This window comes from Telmatherina bonti (assembly GCF_933228915.1).
Source record: "Telmatherina bonti genome assembly, chromosome: 20".
Classification (NCBI taxonomy): Eukaryota; Metazoa; Chordata; class Actinopteri; order Atheriniformes; family Telmatherinidae; genus Telmatherina; species Telmatherina bonti.
This window is the reverse complement of record NC_136618.1, coordinates 27,234,215-27,257,200: the sequence shown is the minus strand read 5'-3', so window position 1 is coordinate 27,257,200 and position 22,986 is coordinate 27,234,215. Positions and strand designations below refer to the sequence as shown.

Sequence of the window (22,986 nt, the reverse complement as noted above, 5' to 3'; positions counted from 1 at the left end):
ACAAATACGTTCATGAAATTGTTAGCTTGCATCAAACTGTTTGCTGCTCTGCTTTTTCTTCACATTCGACTGTCTTACTTTATCTTTGTGCAAGCGCCTCTGGTCTTAAAAACTTCATGTTTCTGTTGTGTGATTTCTGGCCCAACCAACCTGCCCAGTCTAATCACACACATCAACAACAGCAAGATGCGGTAGCAGATCATTTCCCAAATGTTTGAAGAACTCAGACCTCCGTGTTTTCCATTTAATGTTGTCTTTAACACAACTGTTGGAGAACATTTATTAGACGTTGCACAAAAGTTCACCACATAACAAAAGTTAATTTGCTATCAGAAAAAACTCAACGTACAACCCCAGTAGGGAACTTTCTGCAACCTTAAAAGGAACATGCCTTTCGCCCAAAGCCTGCGGGGATAGGGCTCCAGCTTCCCTGCGACCCTTAATCGGACTAAGCTGTGAGGAAAATGAATGAATGAATGAATAAAAGCAACATTTCCAAAACATTCTGGGAGAGCAGATTTGTTAGCTGTTTTGGGGGGTTTCTTTGTTTGTGTATTTGTTTTTCATTCAACAGCTAAGTTTGGTGCCATTGGAGGTCTCTTGCTGTGAACAGCTGGTCTATTTTTCTCCAGATGTTGCCAAGCATGTTGCTAAAGTTAAACCTGCTGGGTTTTCCAATTCTAAGATCTTAACAAGCATGTATTAAACATTTTCGTCAGCTTCCATCAGAAAACTGTTTTTAATGATGCAGTCTGCATGCAAGAGGTTTGACCTGCCAAGATTTAATATAATAACCTGTGGCAGCTATTTATGTGAGCTTGGGGAGGTGTTCATGTAAAAACCTGACCTAAAACGAGAGATTCGTCATTTTGACTCAAGTTGAGGTAAACATCTGCACACTCAACATGAGTTTTAGGCTAGAGTGAAAAGTCTAATGGTTTTCATTCATTCACAATCTATCCTAACCGCTTAGTCCAATGAAGGGTTGCGGGGAAGCTGGAGCCTATCCCGGCAGTCTTTGGGCAAAAGGCAGGGTACACCCTGGACAGCTTGCCAGCTCATCTCAGGGTCACACAGAGACAAACAACCACTTACACTCTTATGAGCAATTTAGAGTATCCAATCAACCTAACATGCATGTCTTTGGACGGTGGGAGGAAGCCGAAGAGTACCCGGAGAGAACCCACACATACACAGGGAGAACATGCAAACACACAAAGGCCACTGTGCAAGCCTCACCCAACCAAGGATCAAACCAGTGACCTTCTTGCTGTGAGGCCACAGTGCTAACCACTATTCTACTGTCCCGTCTGCATAATCGTTTTATACCAGTTATGTTGTTTTTATTGCCGTTGAAGGGTTTAAAATGAGTTAAAAGTATGAAAGTCTGCTAAAAGCAAATCTGGATGTGTGGTTATACTCTGCTATCCAACTACGAGGCTCTGTGTATAACTAACCCAAGCGCCTGCTGTCTGTAATAACTTCTCAGACTTGGTTTACTTGGTTAGTTTAGTCTAGTTAGTTTAACATGCATCTCTGGCTGTTCACATGTGCAAACACATACAGCTGTGTAACAACTACTGGATTGTTAACTCCATTTTCCATTCTCTGAGTCCCTACCACCAAACACACACTCACACACACACACACACCCATACACACACACACACACACACACACACACACACACACACACACACACACACACACACACACCGTGGTTCATTTTTAATGTGCTCATATAACTAATCCAGTCCTCCTCTTCACTCTTCTGCAATGTAAATGAGCAGTTTTATGACTTCAAACTGCAAGGATCGTGTGTTTCCATCTGCATAAGAACGGTAACCTGGATAGTTTCAGCCAGATATCATGTCTGACTGAAACTGAGTCTGGGGACCCTGCGATGGACTGGCAGCCTATTCAAGGTGAACCCCACCTCTTGCCTAATGGCCACAGGAATGGATGCACCCCTGTTCTCCCCCACTCCCGGTTTGCCTGCTATGCATTGCAGCTTGGCGTCTTGACTTTCCACCCATTGCAGACCGTCCATCTACTTCATTCAGTAAAAGATAGTTTAACATTTTGAAGGAACTACTGTCTAACAGTACTTCAGTGATTTTACTCAGACTTTCTGTACAGTGAAGTTTTCATCACGAGGCAAAGCCAGCAGAATACTGGCACATCTTGTGCTGGATGGGCTTAGCATGATATCAGACTGGATATCTGACATCCTTCCCAAAAATAGCAGCGCTCTTTCCATCTTCTTTTCTAAGAACTTATAAGAGTCACATGTTCCAGAGTCTCCAGATGGGATATTTGTATCAGTTGAAAAATAACCATGGCTATTTTCTCTGCCAGACTCAGATATGTTTCATGCATCACTTTAACTTTCTTATGACATATTTCTTGACCCTGGAAACAGACCCTGAGGATTACAGCCAAACTTAGTTGGTCCATCTCCTGGATTTTCATGCAAAGCCTTCAGTTAAAAAGAAAATTTCATATTTTTCTTTAACACATCCTTAGTGCAGTTACTGGGAGCAGCTGCTTTTAATAAAGCTGAAAGTGGGTCTAAAACTATTCTTTACAGCAACCTTGACACACTGTAGGACTAGGTTAAGAAAACAAGTTTAGGTTTGGTTTATTTAAATGCAGTTTCATAAAACACACAATAAGACATGGTTAAAAAGCCAGAGTTAGCGAGAAGACTTGTTTCCATCTGTAGTACCCTGGTCATGACGTTAAAAAGGCAGTAAAACAAACTTTCTGCAGGTCACCACTATAACAAATTACATATATCTAGTAAACATTTAAGAAAACAAGAAACACACAATGCCTATATATAGTATAATACAAAATACATATCCAGAGGATAGATAAATTTTAAAAAAAAGTCTGAAAAAAAACATTTGAAATTTTTTTTTAATTTATAAAAAAAAAAAAAAGAAAAAAAAAAAAAACCTTGAATTTCCCCTTGGGATAAACAAAGTATGTTTGATTTAATTTAATTTAATTTAATTTGATATCTGCTTATTCTTTATAAGAAATATTTAATACTGTTAAACGGTCTCATCTGGTGGTTAAATGTTGAGTAGAAACACAAAAGCAAAAGTTATTATTGTCATTTTTGGCATTTTGATGTTCAAACCACGTAGATCTTTTCAGATGTTTGTACTTATAAATTCAGTTCTTTGCGCATTTTATTTAGATTTTAAAGCCAGCAGTGTTTAGTGAGCCATTAGTTTGTGACGGTGAGGGGAAATCAGATCACCGTTTATCTGAAACGGTTTACTGCTTTTCCGTTTAGTGCCTCGCAGAGACATGACTGGATGGTTGTACGTTACGGTTCGCATTTATAGAGCTAATTGATCTCTGACTGCTCCGCATGTCCGGCACACTCACCTCCATAGTGGTCAGGTTGCATCGATGAGTTCCAGCGAACCAGCCGTCACTGGAGCACTGGTCGATATCAACATCCTGTAGATTAACATCCACTTTCACCACACCCCTGCAAAACAGGACACCATAAATGAGACGGCTGGTGGGTCAGGGGGAGCAGTCGCATAAAAACGGCTACAATTCTCTGTTTTTAATGCGAAACACTGAACACAAACGCAACATTTGCCAACTGTTAAACATATAGTCGATTATTTTGTGATTTTTAACTGACCATGACCTCTCTGCAAGTGGAAAATGGGAAAATCTCCAGTCCATACAACCACTGACAGGATAAACCATCTACAGCGATTTACATCCCGCCAGGCTGTAAGCTGGTATGGGAGCACCATCTTGCAGAAAACACTTGTTGCTTCTTCCTGCTACTGTTGTTACCAGTTCAGCTTTTCTTTCATTCGGCTTAAAAAGGGGAAAAGATGGAGAAAGACTAATGAGCAATAACAGACCTTACTGGGAGAGACTGAGCTGACCTGCTGAGTGCCAGATCTGCTCATTAACAAGCCAGTTTTGTGCCAAAATCTGATCCATTGCAAAATCCTGCATCTCTGACTGGTTCATTTATTACAGTAAATTAATTATCAACTAAAAATTATCAATTAAAGATCAACTAATTTGTGCAAGATAACACAGTCTCACTCTCAATAGCCAAGAGGTTAGTGAATATTCATGTTTTGATTAAATAAAATTAAATAAAACATCAATGCAGCATATCCTCCTTCAATCAAAACATTTACAGAATGTTACTTCATTGTTGTTTGATTGACATTAAAACTGCAACGACACATAAAGGATGCTATTCCAAGTAAAATTTAATCAAAGTTTTTAAAAAAATAAATAAAAGAAGAACTTTCTTGCCATTTTTATTCAGCCCATCCAGTCATATGGATTGTTTTTCAGAGATGTTCAAGAAGTGAGTTTATAAAGAGGAAGCCACTCAGCAGGAGGTCGGATGATGTCAAGTCACTAGCAAACTTCAAACCACATCAGATAAACTAGAAGGAAAACCAACTGCTGTTGGTTTTATCATTATACCCAATTTATCATTCATATTGTTATTTATTATGCATTAAACGCCTGCAGCTACCAGCACCAGGACAATGTCTGAACTTCCTGGCCACAAGCTGTGATCTCTGAGCCTGGTAGGACGGTTTCTGGGATTCCAAGTACTTCACTCAGAAAAAATCCTGGTTATGTTTTTGCTGTTTTATAAAAAAATGAAGATATTCTATGACTAGATGTTCATTTTTTTTAATAAATCTACCATCTTTCTATGCAAAACTTTTAAGTCTAACTGGAATAAGACTTATTTTTTACTCCATAACCTGCTTCAAGTATCACTTTATATCAGGCGTGTCCAAAGCCTGGCCCGTGTTCAAATTTTCACCAGCCTGCAGTCTCTATTATAAAATTAATTATATGCGGCCCGCTCGCACTGTTGACTGCTGCGGAAAATACTCGTATGCAAAAAAAAAATTACATTTCACCAGAAGATGGAAGTAGCACTGTGGTCACGTCCTTGTGGTACTTGAAAAACATGACGACAGCTAAAAAAAAATAAAGTTGACAACGATTGCCACCGATTCCAGGACAAGTGAGAATTGAAGTATTTTTTTTCACCGAAATACGAAACAACTGAGTCTGCCTTATTTGCCCTGAGACTGTAGCTGGTTTCAAGGACTTCAATGTCAAGCAGAACTACCGGACGAAACATGCTAACTACGACAAGCTAACTGGGGATGAACACGGTGAAAAACTAAAACTGGAACCTGCTTTAACGCTTTTTTACAAGAGCCCATGAGTCAAATAAAAAGGCCACGAGAGCGAGCTACGAGATGGCAACACTGATTGTTCAGCACTGCAAACCTTTCACTAAAGGTGAATTTAATAAAGGCGGTGTACTGAAAAAAGTTAAGAAAATATGTCCTGAGAAGAAGCAAGATTTTGCCAATGGCTCGTTACACTGTGGTACGGAGAATTAAAGTAGTTTCATTGGAGATTAAGAGATAATTAAAGACAAAAGGAGCCGAGTTTGACTTTTTTTTTGTTAGCGATGTCAGACATCGCTCAGTTACTAACATTTTTGAGAAGAATGGACAGCGATATGAATATGAGTGAAGAGTTTCTCGACCTCTGGAGCCTGAAGGACCAAAGAAGACGAGCTGATTTATTTGTTTCTCTTTGTTCTGCCGTCGATGACATGAAACTACAATCGAATAAATAGCAAAGCACATAAAGTTTATATGCTTTGCTCTTGTGTAAGTTTAAGGTGCATTCACATCAGTATAGTCCGTTAAACTGTCCGATTGAGGATTCAGGGGGTGTATTCACGCGGACCAAGATTGCGTTCACGGTGCACTTTGGTCAAACGAGCCAAACCATTCCAATAATATATCTATATCTATATACTAGTAACTAGCAGATGAAGAAGAAAACACTAGGTGCGCTTCCATGACACCTGGAATTGCACAAAAAATAAATATTGCTTTAAAAAACACTATTGGAGGCCTACATTTTGGAAAAAGTCTCAAATATCACTAACAAGTTTTTACGCTTTCATGAGGTGGTTTTTCAGATACTTTAAAACATATCGCAAAAGTGTAATGGAAACATTTTTTTCACATTTACGTGTCCGTACGTGACGTAGTGGGGGTCCCCGACCAGTTCATTTCCGGTAAAAAGCGCGCAGTGTGGAGCAATCAACAGTGAATTTCAGAGTTTTAGAAAAGAAAATGAGGGAGAAAAGCTGAGAAAATCCAAAGCAAATTCTCCACAACAAGTAGAAAACCCCAATATAACAATTTTCATAAAATCTCACGAGAGAAACAAGATTTTACGAGACTTGACGCTAAAGTGCTAAACGCTATTCAATGGAAACACCTGCAAATCACAATGTTAGTCTATCAAAACTTACAAATATCATTTATTTTACAAAAAAATGTTATCTAAACACAGCTTCTGTTTCCTCCACTTGCTAGTTAAACATGGAGATGAAACTATCGCTGTTTTTAGTTTTTATTTTGTCTTCGGCAAGTGTACTGCAGAAATGCACTAAATCGATGTGCAGAATGAACAACAGCGAGGCAGAGGACCCTTAACGCCATCAATATGTATTTACCCACAATGCAATGCCAAGCCAAATGCAGGAAGTGACTTTTTTTGTTACTTTGTAGTTCGCTTCCTGTATTTAGTCCGCTTGAAACGGACTGAGACCTGAGTTTGTAGGCGGACCGAGTCCGCTACTTTGACCCAAATCAGAATTTGTTTGGCACGTTCGCATTTCCAGACCATAAGCAGACTTTCCGAGGCTAAGGCAAGCTAGCTGGGCATCCATGGGACTACTGACTGAAACACAATGACTACAGCAGCTTGTTCTGAAGTTCTGTTAAATGATCTATTAATTTGAGTCATATGCATTGAACAAGGTACCATCTAAAACCAGCAGGTCTGTGACCCTCGCAGCTCCGAGTTCTGTGAAGATGGTCAAACGTGTGATTCTGGGTCAGACTTTCCACTGATGTGGCATATCTGTTTTGTCTTTCTGTATAATTCATGTGAAACTCTGCAGAAAACCATGTTACCTCATTCTGCCTGTTTTAACACAAAATAATACATTTATGATGTGTTCAGTTTGACATAAAACACCTGCAATGTGTCCGCTGACCTCTGCCCACATGCAGGTTTTCCCTCCTAGACTTTAAAGTGGAGCACAGCTGGAGGCGAGTGTTCAAAAATCTACTTTGTGACACACACTCTGTACAACTCTCAAGAGTTTTAGCTCTGCAGGACAAATGACATAACACAAAAATAATGTGCACAAATTCAAGAAGTCTCCAGTCCAAGGTTTAGATAGCAGAAGACAAGATAAAGAAGTCGATGCCGGATAGAAGAGGACTGATTGCATTTTCCCAACAAAGATCACGACATATCCATTATTTGGTGTGATGAGAATAAACTTATAAGCTTCTCAAGAATTCATCATCTCACATCGTCTTTTAATCTGTTAAATGAAGCTAAACCTGAGGCTGCTACACAGGAAATAAATCTGTGATTTAATTCATACATGATCATTTAAGATCCTCAGCTCATTTGAACATTGACATCCTTATTGGCAGCCTTTAGTTGAAGCATTATCAGATGAATGTTTCACTTTGCAGGATTTTACTCGGGTAAAGGTTTACAACTACAGAGGAGGTGTGGCAGTCAGTAGCTAGACCCCCAGTGAGCCCAGAACAGCAGGAAGGTGAATGCAAAGAGGACACACTCATCAATAAGACAGAAACAATTATATAAACTTAACCACAGCATGAAATACAGATTAATCCTCCAGGAGCACCAACCTGAACCTGAACCTGAACCTGAAAGCCAATATGACAATCAAAGAACTGACTACTGTGCTAGGAACAAACCTTACGCAGCAAATCTGAAGTCCCAATGACAAAGTAACCGATAATAACTAAGGATCAAGTAAATATCTGAAAATCTGTTACCAAGATATTGATCTAATGACCAAGAGACAAAGCAGGAAACTGAAATACAAAAAGCACACCTAGACCCAGATAACCAAACACATAAAGGCGTTATTACCTGGAATATGTTCTTAAATTAAACATAAATGTTACGTTATGTTATATGTAACCAGTTCCAGCCTCAGCCAGGGGCGGGAGGGCCGTGAGACAGTGGCTTTTCTGTGTCTGCATGTTCTCCTACATGGCTTGTCTCCGGCCACTCTGGCTCCCTCCCATCATGCAAAGACATTCACATTGGGTTAATTGATCACTCTAAATTCTGTCTGGAAGTGAGTGTGAGTGTGACTGGTTGTTTGTCTCTGTGTTGTCCCTGTGATGGGCGGGCGACCTGTCTATCCTGCCTCTGACCTGTTAACTGCTGGAAAAAGTCTGGACTAAGTGGTGTAGAAAATGAATCAATCAATCAATTAATGAATGAATAAATGAATCGATCAATCAATCAATCAATCAATCAATCAATAAATGAATGAATAAATGAATGAATGAAAAATGAAACCTAAAAGAAAACACACACACTGGCTACAGTACTGCTTTTGTTAGCGATGGATGACACAAATACTTGGTCGTATTTCTCAGTTAATCCGTACGGATCACTTCCTGTTATTGATTTCTACTTAGTTCCATTTAATCATATGGATACATCTGTGTCATTGCGAGCAGGTGTGTCTGATTTACATCTGTTTGTTTTAAAAGTTTTTTGTGGCCCTTCTTTCACCCGTACATCAAGCAATAAAAAGGAAAATTGCAGCAATGCATCAAGTCAGGACTTAAATCTGAACTTGTTCCAATGAGGAATTATATTCTACTTTAATGTGGTAATTTATGAAACATAAGTGTGTGTATATGCAGGGCCGGAATAAAAGTGCACAGGCCCATGTGCCCAGAGTGCTCCAGGGGCCCCTTTCCCCATTTAAACATTGTGAAAATTGTGAATGATACACTGAAACAACATTTCTAACATTTCTCAGCCAGTGGTATCAATAGCAATACACTAGACACTGTTGTGTAACTATGTGGCTTTTATGTACAGTTCGTTTCATGTACAAATTGCTGGTGTTTGCTCTACATGGCCCCCAAGTGGGCATGGGCCCCTGGGCCTGCGCCCATAATGTCCATTGGATAATCCGGCCTGATGTATATGGTGACATAAAATACCAACATGGAAAGTCAATCAGTTGCTTGGTGGATGTGGAAGTTTGTTTTTTTTTATTCTAATGAGGTAAAACTATGATACACACAGACAGAGACAGGTTTCCAGTCCTTTGTGGGATCATTTAGCTTCTATCTTGGTGATCACTTAATTGTGTTTTTTTTTTGTTTTTTTTTTTTTTTATTAATTATTTCTTAGTTCAGATTTATTTTGTTTTAGAGTTTCTTAAATTAATCTATTCAGTAAAGCTACTTAAATGCATCCTTTTATCTATTCACAAGAGAACAATCATATAAATTTAATCAGAGCTTGTTATGAATAAGTATTATAACTAACAGGTTAAAATGCATATTTACAGCAAAAGCTAATATGTTTTGTGAAATTCCTGTGATAATATGTAGGAAAATAACTTTTTTCACATAGTAAACATATAAAAACAATACAAATATTTTCGTAGTAAAAAATATTTCCAAAGTTAAAATAAATGTCAAAATCTGCCACTTCATTTTGATTTTTTTTTTGTAAACATATAAAAACAATACAAATATTTTCGTAGTAAAAAATATTTCCAAAGTTAAAATAAATGTCAAAATCTGCCACTTCATTTTGATTTTTTTTTTGTAAACATATAAAAACAATAAAAATATTTTCGTAGTTAAAAATAATTTGCAAAGTTAAAGTAAATGTCAAAATTTGCCACTTCATTGTGATTTTCTTTTCTTTTGGTAGGTTTAAACCATTTAAAACTGCTTTATTGACTGTGACACAGTGATAAAATGCAACAAAGTTCCAATTCGTATTTGTATGTTAAGCCTAACAAACATAAAAAAGAAAAAAAAAACATTTAGACAAGAATTATAAAGTTTAAATCTTGATTTAAAAACATGTAAATGTCATTAATATGTCCGAGCTGGTGTGATAACACTGAGAGACGGGACACTTTATGTTCCCAACACACATTGTCCCATTCACTGCTGGCACTGTATTTAGGCAAGATGTGGTTTCCATAGTAACACCTAAGTCAAAAAATCTCTTGTGATAACTCAGCTAAACAAAACACAGAACAAAGGAAGCTGTATTAATCTTTGTAACATGAGATAGCTTGATGACGCAGCAGAATAAACTCAGATCAAATTAAATACAAGAATCACAGGGTTCTGTTCAGTAATATTTTAGTGTTAAAACTACATATGTGCATTTTTTATAGACTCATATGTTTAATAAATCCTGTAACTACACATTTCTTATGTCTCAGATTTCATCACAGATATCAGCATCTTGTGAAATGCATCCCTGAGGCTGCAGTCGTACAAAAAGGCTCTGGTCACATGATTACATTTCATTTTCTAAATGTGTTGAATCTCAAGAGTTACAGTCAGCAATCGTTATCCGAGGCTAACATAAATAAAGCTGTGCCAAGAAAGAAATTATAATTAGTTTTCCTGTTAGTTTTACTTTCTTCTGTTTGAAGAAATGTTTGCCTCATCAGAATATCTATTAACTAAATCTGTGATCTGGTGTACATGTGCAGACTCAAACCACCAACTTCTTTTTCTACTTTGTCACATGAAACATGATTCAGTCAGCATGATGGCGACATCTGACAGCAGCAATAAGAGCTCTTCACACTGATTTACACAACGAATGTTAAAAAGGACATTTTCTTTGATAGAAATGCAATACTGAAGTCTGACAAATTATCCCTTCTCTGTATTTATGTGTTGTATAATTGGACTGTAGAAAAGATGGACGGCGTGTCCACGATGGTGTCCCCCATATGTTTGGATGGTTCCCATTGTCACTAAAGTCACGTGTGCTGCTGTTTCCAGAAATGGTCAGAGCATAGACTGTATATAAACAGATGGATGGAGTCTCCGTGACGTCACCCATAGGTTTCTGAAGAGCTGAATTGAAGCTCGGTGGGCGGTTCCTACCGTTGCCATGTTGGCAGCGTCATGCGCGTCGTCTCGGAAAATACAAATATGGGCAAAGAGGTGGCGCTGAGAGGGCAGCCGTGAGCGTCATGGTGGATGATTGACATCGAGCGAACTCCGAGCTTTCTGTAGCTAAAAGCTAACCAAGCTAACCCCGAGATAACGGGAGCTCACCAGCTAACGGAGGTAAGCGGGCTAAAGCTAAGTCATGTTGTTAACCGGCTAAAAACCGCGGTTGTTCTACGTTCTTCTGACTTGAAGCCAGAGATTAGTGCCTGTCAATCAAAAGGACACGCTCCTAAATTTGCCGAATTTAGAGATTAAATTACTTTAAAACGGGTGAGTTAGAAAAAAATTTACTCCCCCCACAGTTGTCATGAAGGTAAACTTATAAACCAAAAATGGATTTTTGAACCAGGCTGTAAACATGTTTATTTCTGCTGTGAAGTTGGTCTTTTTAACATGGGAGTCTGTGGGGATTTGCTCTGTTTTGCAGCCCCTAGTGGATGAAGGGGGAACTGCAGTCTTAGGCACTTCCGCATAGGCTTCACTTTTACCCGCCGGAGGTTGCCGCTTGGTTCAGAGGTAGAGTTGAGCATGTGATCGTGTTGATGGATGATTGATGATAAAATCTGACCTGCCTGTTGCTAAGAGCAGACTGAGCTAACTGAGCTGATGGGAGCTAACCAGAAGAAGGAACCTAATCTGTAGCTCATAATATAAAATTGGCTTTAATCCCTACAGATCCTCATATTTTTGTTTAGAACAGGTCTTCAAGGATGAACAGTGTGTTGTGGGCCAACTTTTATACAGGACTAATTTTACTGGACCCTTTAAAATGCAATCTAGTCTGATTTTTAATCATGAAAATAAAAACTAAAGTACTTATTAGATCAGACAGGATCAATACAGCAATCTTGAATATTAATTCCTGAAAATATTACATTTAAAAGTAAAGAAACTAACTAAACATGTATCCTCTCATACTTATACCTAGTTAACCTCAGTTAACCTAAACTGGACTGCAAGAAGAGACCAGAGAAACCCTCACATCCACCAGTATAGTGGCATGACTCTTTTTATTCTGTATCATACAAGCCTGTGACAGAAAATCACTGGAAATGGGATCTGCAATCATCAGCAAACCTTCATACAGGAACACAAATTTTAGGAAAACATCTTTGGTACGATCTCAGTTTTGACAAACCAGAAAGATGAGAACACGTTACCAAGCATATTTTAAGTGAACTATTATATCATTATCTCTAATAATTACAATAATGATCAACTAAAAAGCAATTATTAACCCTTTAAAGGCCACTCAATAAAATACCTAGAAGTTAGAAATTTTAACTTAAAATTGTCCTTTTTCGTATGAACCAAGACCTCCATTCTGTTGTTACATTTTTTATGCTGAAAATGAAAACAAAGTGATCAAAAATAGTCACTTGCCTGATAAAGGGTTAAATGTTACACAACTAACTGTGATGTTTTCACAGAAGGAATGGGGTTTTGTCACAATCTGGATGGGAAGTATAACTGTTAACAGCTGTCTGCTACTTCTGGCCGTTGTATTTTCATCCAACTTACTTTATTTTTGCACTTGCTTTTACTTACTCTTTTTTATTATTTTATTTTGTGTGTGTATATATATATATACATACATATACATACATATATATATATATATATATATATATATATATATATATATATATATATATATATATATATATATATATATATATATTCATTATTCATTATTTATCTTTATTTAGAGTTTAAATTTATTTAAAATTAAATTGTATTTTAATTGAATTCTAGTTTTTCTTTGTACTATTTTTTTGTGATTTTTTTCCTGATATGCAGTACTATTAACACAATGAATTAATATGACAATATCTCCTTTAAATTATGCTTTTATGTATTTATGATAGCTGCCTCATGTATTCTGTTTGTTTGGAGCGATTTGTGCTAAAATTTGTAAAATGATATTAATATGTAAATGGACTGTAGAGGTAGGACAGGCACTACAATTTATTCCTCATATACATTTATCAGCTACAAATACCATCAATCATTTGACAGCTGTTTTTTTTTTTTTCCTTTTGTGTTTTTAACAAACCATCGTCTTTTTTTATTGCCTCTATTTTCAGTGTTTACATCTTGCAAATTCACGTATGCTTGGTCTAAGTGAATTGTTTGCGGACAATTTCACCACATCCGAGCTGCTTGCCTACTGCACATGAGCAGGAGGTCAAAAACGAATTATGTTTGACTGAGCGAAGTCATTTCATAAATTTTGTTAGATGAAGCTGTTGTGCTACAACTACTGCCCACATCCCAGACTAACTCACTAACAAAATGCAAGCTTTGAAATATTTACCATGATTTCAACACATCTTATCTCTGTTTTGCCAGTGGCACATCGACATGCTTGAGAGCTTTTTGCTTGGATTACATTTCTGCTTTCAACCAACAAACCTGTCATAAATTCAGTTTGGAAAAACACAATATTATCCTTCATTGGGACGTTTTTTGTGTTTTCATGGATCCTTGTTTGAATGGGTAAAGTTACATGATGTATTTTAACGCTGAATTAATAATTCGGAATGAAATATTTAAGAATTAACGTATTCTCCTTCGAGTTTACACGAAAATAATAATTCTGAATGAAAGTTTACATGAAACATGTCCTTAATTCCTCTTTATAGCGGCGGGTTGGGAAGGGTTCTGATTGGACAGAGGGTGTACATGACGTATAACGAAAATAAACAAAGTTGGCTCCCTGTTTCTCGTCTTTTCAGTCGTAACTTGTAAAAACTACATAATAAGTACCAGTTTTGGCGGTATTTTTATTATAAATTTAGCAGCTCAACACGAGCATATTACTTCACTTTTTGCAGGAACTGAGACGGAGAAGAAAGATACAGCACCGAAGACGGGAGGCAAAATAACGGCCTTCATCGGGACAGGACAAGGTAACGAGCATGCTCAAAACAACCAGAATTAACTTAGAGCGGAATTAAAGTTTACATGACAGAGGAATTAAATAGATCAGAATTAAAATGCGAATAAACCAGCCGCTTAAATTGGAATTAAGTTTAATTCCAAATAGAAATTTGCATTAGGAATTAAATGTTTACATGGGCATTTTTCATCAGTTGAAAGTGGAATAAACGTTTATTCTGAAAGAAACAGGAAATAAAACTCCCTTGTAAACACACGGAATAAAACAATCGACGGGCTCTTAGATGACAACAAACAACTTAAAGTTGTGAATGTTCATACAGATGTCAGCACATTTAAGAACAGCTTGGGGCCTAATGTTCATCTGTAAAGAAATGTTCTTTTCAATGTTGACAACACAGCAATGCACATGTTTAAATATATATCAATACACGGTATTCCAGCATAGCATGAAAATATCAACATTAGTTTCATGCACACACTCACAAATATATGCTGCTGTGGCATGTTCTCCAGGTGTACTGGAGCTGGTTTACTATGCCCAGCTCCCAGTGGGCACCAGTGCAAGGCTCTCTTTGCCTGTACTTCTGTTATTAATAACTGCTGGTTTGGTTCTTCCTCGGGGCAAACTGACCTTGCTATTTTCTCCTGCACTGCAGGTTGTTTTGCTGAGAAATTACCTCAAATTCTCAAATACGCAATACGGATAAGAAACAATGCGGTGAAACACAGCACAGGAATGCAACCATTTGTTTATGATGTAAAATTTATCGAAATGCGTCCGCTTGTGGCAGCTCAAGGATTAACTCGGGGTTTTGCTTCTAAAATCGTGTATACAAAGAAGAAAACAAACTGATTTTCTCCTTTTTTTTTCCCCACAATCGCCTCCTCTTCATTTCTTCTGCTTCCAACTCCCTGGGCAGTCTTTAGAAGAAAGGGAAAAGAGAAAGTGTGCTGGGTATAAACGTAGGTTATGGCGGAGAATGTGTGCGGCACAAAGACTGGGCTGTAATTTGAAAGTGGCAACGCAAAGCATGAAGCAGAGGCATCATGGTGACCATCAAGGCCCTCGGGCATAAAGGCAGGATTATCACAGACAGGAGGAGATAGTGGCGCCCCAGGAAACAGAGTGCTCCAGCCTTTCATACTTCATTCTTTGTGGTTATACAGGCCAGCTAAAAGAGGGGCATCCCACCAGCAGGGGCTTTAGCCATCCTGACATTATGGGCTAATGCTAGCCAAGACATTATGAAGTTGACTGGAGATACATCTCCATAATAGCTTATCAGCTACAAAAGGATATTCATCAAAACATGCTCGCATTGAAGGCCTCTGTGTGTGCTTTTTGTCACCAGTCAGGCTTTGATGTATTCATGAATGAGTGGTGAATGTCAGACCCGTACGCTTTGAGCCGTACGTCTCTATTCAGGAGAGAATGGACTCTAAAATTGATTTGCTTATTTAATCTTTCTACAGAACAGAGAGCCATGGAAAAATGTATATTCCAATAAAAAAAATCACTGAAAATAAATGGTATTCCTATGATTTTTGTCAAAGTTAAAACACTGCATGCTAAACTGGATTAGCTAAGAGGAACGCCAGCTAATTTATCGCCAGATTGTGTCGTCATTTAGAAAGTGTAAAAACAGTTGTAGCATGTGCTGATTAAAATTATGTTTGATCTAGCTCAATCAGAATTATTATTTATGTTATTTTAGTTAACTTGCCTTATTAACAGAGCAATCAGTGTGTACCATGAGCAGCTAGCTTGTTTTCCTGCTAATCCCCCCTAACCAATCTTGGTGCTCCAACAACCCAGGTGAATGCCACCAACAAGACTCACTCCTGCTCACATTTCTAACAAAAATAGCTCAAATATTTCTCTCTATTATGCCTTAATACTTTTAGATCAATATTCATTGCTCAAAACAGTAAAAATGATCATGTTATAAAACAGCAAAGCTCCAAATTTTCCCCTTAAGGGGAAATAATATACTTTAATGGGCGATGTTTTTCAGTATATTTATTTATGGAACAAACTTTCTTCCATCCTTTATAAAAGCCTTTTGCTTTGTGGCTTAGCTATGTAAAATAGTCAGTTTTTTTTCCAAGTAATGTACACTTGTTTTAGCATTAATCCTGCTTGGAGTCAAAGTATGGGTGTAGTTAAAGGTGAAAACGACCAATTTGTAAACAATTCTTATTACTTATGTAGATTTTTGCATTGCTGTGTGTACATGAAACACTTCAGTAAAGAGTACAAAATGTGTAAATCAATTATAAATTGTGGTGATCTTGTCCAGGTCTCATATGTTGATGGACATTAAATGTGTTCTGGAGAACAGCAAAGAGATCCTGGAGACATCCTGCGACTGTCGGCTTTTAATAAACAGGAAAGTAAATAAACACATTAGCATTCTTTAAGTAGCCCAAGGATATGTTTGTCCACAAGAACCTGAATGCATGTTTCTCCTGCTTCATTGTCTTAATATGGACTCACTGCTGTCCTTTCAGAGGGACACAGTTTCTGTATTACGTCACGGAATAATCACAAAAGCGAGATTCGTGCAGTCTTCCCGGTGAAAATGTCTGCTCCGTGATGGAAATGCATTAAGCTGACGGGACGCGGGAAACCTAATGTGAGTCAAGCCGCCGGGCACGACGCTGCTTGTCTACCAGCATTTCATTGCAGCCTGCTTCACTTTATTGAGTTCTGTCATTGGACATCAAAAAAGATGCGGCACCCGTGGGGAAGTGGGTGTGATTGAAAGCAAATAAAGACTGCTTCCATTTTGCAGAGCTGGCTCTTTCATTAAAAGCAGTTCTTTAAAGGCTAAGAGGGACGATAGCTCTCCAAATTTTTATGCAACAGTTTTGTGGCTTATGTGAACATTTTTTGTTGGATTTAGGGTCTAAGCTCTGGTCATTGATCATTTCTCACAAATAAACAAGTACAACTCTTCTTTCTCTCTCTCTTTTTCTCTCTACAAGGTGTTTTCTCTTCTTCTCCATTCTCTTTCTGTCCCTCTTCTGTCCTCTCTGGTCCAGCAGTACAAACTTTGTAACACAAACAATTATGCAAAATAAATAGAAAAATAAAGTTAAAATCTAGAATATCAAGAGAAGCATTATATCTATGATGCTTCCTTTGGCAAAGTAAATTTGCCCAGCAGAATACAGCATCCAGAAAATCCATTTTGCCTGCTTAAATGCTGGACAAGACAAAAAAAAAAAAAGAAAAGAAAAAAATAACAAGTACAACTCACAGTTCCAGCCTTGTTACATTGTAATAAATGTTAATAGTGAAATCAATACAATCCAAACTTTTATTTTCCTTTGATTAAAAATGATCCAGTTTGATGATAACAACCAAAGACAGATATACCTGTCTGAAATTACTAAAACTCTTATTATTTTCAAATCGGTGCAGAAATTCCTTTTGACTGTAATTCCTCTGCTTTAATACTACTTTTCTACACTAAAGCATAAAGCTACAGTAACTACCTCGTAGATTATTACATGCAATGCAGCAGAAATCACAAAAATGACGCCCATCGGTGGCAGTTTTCACCCTATTTCATCTCTTTACAGTACGGCGAAAAAAGCCAGCAGAGTGGGATTTTCTGAACGCTGACATTTGCAAGCTGAAGGCGCCGTATTGACAGGCCACCTTACTGAGCGGTGGAGTCCCACTGACGTCAGTGAGAGAAGGAGCACCTCGGGGATCTTTAACCACTGCTTGCCCTCAGGTTAGACTCATTTCAGCTCCTTTATAATCTCACCCGCTCTCCTAGTTTTAAAAAGCTTCCTCTCATGGAATTTATTTACAAACTTCTGGTTTTGTGAAACTGTAAATCTTTCTTTAAAAAATACATTCAAGAAAAAAAAAAACCCTTCCCCTTTTTCAGTTCAGCTTAGCATCAAACATCATCGCATTTAGCCTCGGGAATTGTTGGGGTTTCTTCCTATTTGTTTCTGGACGGCGTCCATCAAAGCAGATGCTGCTGGAGACCTCCCACTCTTTTAGGCGGCTCCCCTCAGAAGTCAAAGCTTTTTGGCTGCATGTGCAGCTTCATTGAAAGCAAATGGAAGAAAAATAAAGAGAAATCTGCTGCATAAATATAATCAGAATCAGGTTTATTGCCAAGTAGGTTTACACGTATAAGGAACTCAATTTGGTGCATAGGTGCTAACAAGAGCAGATCTATACAAAAAAAAGTAGAAATTTCAAATAAAACCACTAATGATATACAGAGGAGTTTATGGTCAGCATTAGTCAGCATTATGACTGCACGGTGTTTGGGTCCAGTGGTGCTGAATATGGACAAACATGACCACTTTTTGTCTGAAGGACATTATTCCAAAGGTCTCGTGGTTTGCACGGTGTAACTTTACAACTGAAGCTTACTGCCAAGTTATTTTTTACAAATTTGTCTCCTTTCAGAAGTAGCCATGTTTGTTCAGTAGATGAGGATGTGCTCATTAATACAGAAAAACACAACACTTATTCACTGTTGATGAAGAAGTGAATAAGTGTTTGTCTTTATCTCGAATAGCTGACAAGCTAAATGCTTTAGAATATTTGATATCTTTCTCTCTCATGGGTAGAATGATGGGTAGTGAAACGGGTATAAATTGCTTCTCCAAGGTCATTTCTGTTGTCTTTCCTCTATGGCATTATGTTAACACACACCTGAATGCACCACCAGGGAAAATATCAAAACCTCTCATTTCATATAGGAGCTTACACTGATAAGTAGGGATGTTTGATGTTGGCCTTTTTTTTTTTTACCGAAATGTCATATCCCAATTTTATCCAACTCTTAAATTCTGATACAGATATCAATCGATACCAATGTTTTCAGAGCGAGTTGTGCCAAACAAACAGAAATATTTAGAAATCTATACATGAAATCTTTTATAATTTGAGATTTTGAGTCAGAGGAGACTTAGCTGAAGAGTTTTTTATGTAATATGTGCATGTTGGGTAAAAGTTATGTCATCCAAAAAGTTAAAACCAAAACCGATCATTTCCAAAGTTGCATGTTAATGTCGATATCGGCCGATAATATCGGTTTGCCAATAATATCTGACATTTCTACCGATAATGACCAGTTATTTATTTAGACATTCAACAACTTCTGCATTTGAGGTTATTTTGGTAAAAAAAAAAAAAAAAAACAATGAAATGTGTTAATCTGAAGTTGATCTTTTCAAAATTTATTTTAAAACCAGATTTATTGGGTTTTTTTCTTTTTTTTTTTTTGGTTTTTTTTTGGGGGTTTTTTTTGTTTTGTTTTTTTTGTTTGTTTTATTGTCCTAAAACGCAAGAATAAAGAATTGAATAAAGTGTGTTGTTTTGTTTTTTTTTTCACATGACTTTATTTGGCCTTTGGAGAAATTTTCCGCTTAAGTTTGAATTAATTTTCCTTATTACGCCGCCGCACCCCGCTGCTCGCTGAACTTCCCCCTGAAAGCAGTAAAAATCAGAGCTGTGAACGGTGCACACATACCAGCTGCTTCCTCATTTTCCTTTCCCTTCTTCTCCAGCCCGTGTGTGGCTTATTAGCTGTATCTGAGGTAAGAGTGATTTGCCAATTAAAACAACACAGTACCATCCCAAAGGATGTCTGAAACAGCAACATACACACACACATATACGTATATACTACCGGTGTGTGCCGCTGAAGAGGCTGACGGGAAAAGATGAAGTGTGAGAGGTGTGATTTCTTACACTTTCATATAAACAACAGGTTGATCCCTCACGAACGCATGTCTGCACACTCCTGCTCCATCGCGTCATGTTATTTGTTTAGCACAGTTTTCAACAAAACGGGTGGAAAGAAAATAACCTTGGATTTCTATTTCTTGCCACACGGCGGATGAAAAGCAAAGTTACACGAAGTCACCTTGCTTCTTGCAACATCATCACCTCAAACAGGAAGCATTAAGAGGCTGGAAATAAAGATGCCCCGTGCAGAGTCGTTGTTCTACATCACTCATTATTAATTCATCATCGTATTGATTGTGTGTTTATCTAGAGGAGAAAGAGGAGAGAGATGGGGTCTGAGCCAGCTAGGTGTATATTAGCCAGCCTTCGTTTCAGCCTTGTCTTTTGTTTCGTTGGTAGTTAAAAAACAGAAATACTCCAACAGCTGGGACAAAGACTGGAAAGTTGCATAATAAAAATACAGTTAACTTATTAACTTTTACACAGGAAATCAATTTTTATTTTTGCTTTTTAGTGCTTCATGGAAGACATATAACTAGAAAAAGAGCTCAAATCTCCGCCAAGAGCCACAGTTCTAAAAAATTCCTGGATCCATACGGTTGATCCACCTAAATTAAATCGGTTCTTCCTTTTCACATTTCCAAAATGTCTGGGAAATTTCACTTGGCAGAGGTAATTATTCATTTCAGTGTCGGTCCGAGGACTTGAACCTGGGTCCTCCAATCCCAAGACCACCTCTCAATATAAGTAACACATAATATATGTATGTTTTATAACTGTATAAATAAATTCACCAACTGAGTAAGAATAGTACTAAACCTGAATTTAAATGTTTTCAAAGCTGTTATCATTCAGGACTTTTCAGCTGTTTTACGATGAAAGAAGAAGTCCGTGCTGATGTCCAATAATCCATACATATCTACATGTTAAAAGCTGAGATCCCACAGTTGGGGAACTTTGAGAGCAGATGGCCAAACTGTGGCCATTTTAGAGACATCAGATGAACTAAAACGTCTCTAATGTTGCTCTGCTTTACTTTATCAGGGTGGAGCTTTGCAGAGATAATGTTCACATATTCTACCATGACCTGATGGAGGTTTGGAGAATCACCTGCATCCTGTGAGCTGTTTCCTTTTTTTAAATTTTTTTATTTTTACCTGAATCTAAGTCATTTTTCATTTGTCCTGAGCACCATTTTTATTTTTCACCAGTAACACATGAACTGGTTATAATAAATCTCAAGTGTTTGCTTGTATCAAATAGAGGCGAATTTCAAGCACAGACCTAAAACTCAAAAGGTTAAATTTAAAGAAGGGGCACAAGCTGGTGGTCTTTGATGGCCCCAAGCCCGGATAAATGCAGGGGTTGTGTCAGGAACGGCATCCGGCATAAAACATGCCAATGTAAACATATCGGATCAGTGGGTGGAAGCAGGTGATTCGCTGTGGCGACCCCTTGAAAAAGGGACCGAGCTGAAAGGGAAGGTGGAGGAGGAGGAGGTAGGGTTACATCTAAATTATTCTAAGCTACAAACTGGATTCAAGGAGAAACCTTTCAGGTTATGTGATTTAGATGAATAGGAAGGACTCATTGGGGTCTAATCAGTGACTTGATGATCAACTTTGACCAGTTTCAACCTGATTCTTCGCCTTCAGAGAGTTTTCTCTTTCTTAAATCTGTAAACAGAACAAGTAAAAACGACGCAAAAATACTCTCTGGAGGTAAAACTTTACATTTAAGAAATATCGCCCACATGTTTGTTACTATTACTAGTATTTTTATAAGAATACATAGCTGATAGTGGTTCTTAAAACTGATGCCATACATCCAGTTTGAAAAGTAAAACCAGACTTCATGAAAACTATTTGGGAATTCTGTTTCACCTACATGAGTAGAAAAAGTAAGAAATTAACATAAAAAAAGGGTTAAAAAAAAAGGTATTTTTTTCTTTTGTAATATGTAGTTTACCTTGATTATAAAAGTCTTCTTATATATTTTAATTAATATTATTAAATATTTAAATGTTTTGTTCACAGATATGAAGTTATACCATCATAGTCTTTTTCTTCTTTTTTTTTTTTTTAACATAATTTCCATTAGTTTAAGTGTTTTTAGCAGCAACTCTGTTACTATTTACATTAGTGATACAAACTTGGACATAATTAAATGAACTGTCTTGTGAAACAAATTCATCAATAGCTGTTTCTCTCTTATGATCTGAAGCACAACAACGTTTCTTTCAATGTCACTGAACTCCAGACCAAACTCCAGGGACTTAATACAACCCATCGACTTATCACGCTTCCCATCTTGTTCAGGAAGTCTACGGTGGAGGAGGGGGAGGATTAGGATTGGGAAAGGGTGTTTTTAACACAAACATTTGCAAATGTGCAGCTTTATTCACAAGCTGACCGCTTGAGTCAAAGTTCAGGCGTGTGAATCTACTCTGACAGGCTTGAGCGAGGGATCATAGCAGGTAGCTCATAACCTATCCTCACTGCAGGTTTTCACTCATTTGCAGTCTGTGTCTGCCTGTGAGCGACTTGGGTGTATCAATTAAAGATTCATTGAAGGCAGTACACACACAACTAGCAATGTGGATTAAATATTCATTGGTCAGCATCCAACAGAGCCTTAACTCCTGCCTATTCCATGCATATTAGCAATGCATGTGGTTGCAGGAATAAAACATGGCATTGGCACATCATCAAGCTGCAGCCAAGGTGGCTTTGGGAGGTGGGCTGGTGAAAACAATCAGACATCATTGCACTTGCTTTTTTTTTTTTTTTTTTCCTTAATTCTGGTTGTCAAGCAGATTTAATGGCCACCCTCCTGAAGGGGGGGGGGGGGGGGGGGGGGGGACGACGACACACAACATTTCCTGCGTAGTAAAGCATGCAGCCAAGAGAGTTTGAAAAATGAATTAGGGCCTGTAGCCAGAGGTTTCCACCACTGCTACATCCAGTAACATCAGAGCTATTTTTAGCATCCCGCTGCCTTGTCAGACTGGAGGAGAGGAGAAAACCCCCTGCTGTAACAGGAGGGAGGCTGGTGGAAGGCTACCCTGTGTTTGCGGGGGCAGCTGTGAAGCCCTGACCAGATTTGGAGAGGAAGTAGTGCGTTAAGCCTGCTGGAGCTCACCTCTGTTGGGTTACTTCATTCCTTTTTTATTTCAGTTTCAATAAATGTTTAACAAATGTGTCCGTTTTTAGATTTGCT

At 37.8% G+C, this 22,986-nt stretch overlaps 1 protein-coding gene across 1 annotated transcript in view; it reads right to left on the bottom strand.

The window, feature by feature from the left end:
* gpr158a (G protein-coupled receptor 158a) overlaps positions 1 to 22,986 on the bottom strand; it is a gene marked incomplete at both ends in the record, with an annotated part of 109,151 nt that overhangs the window by 85,267 nt on the left and 898 nt on the right. Inside the window, one exon of the mRNA XM_079259484.1 lies at positions 3,403 to 3,508. Within this exon, the coding sequence (XP_079115610.1) occupies positions 3,403 to 3,508 (106 nt within the window). The remainder of the gene's footprint in view (positions 1 to 3,402; positions 3,509 to 22,986) is intronic.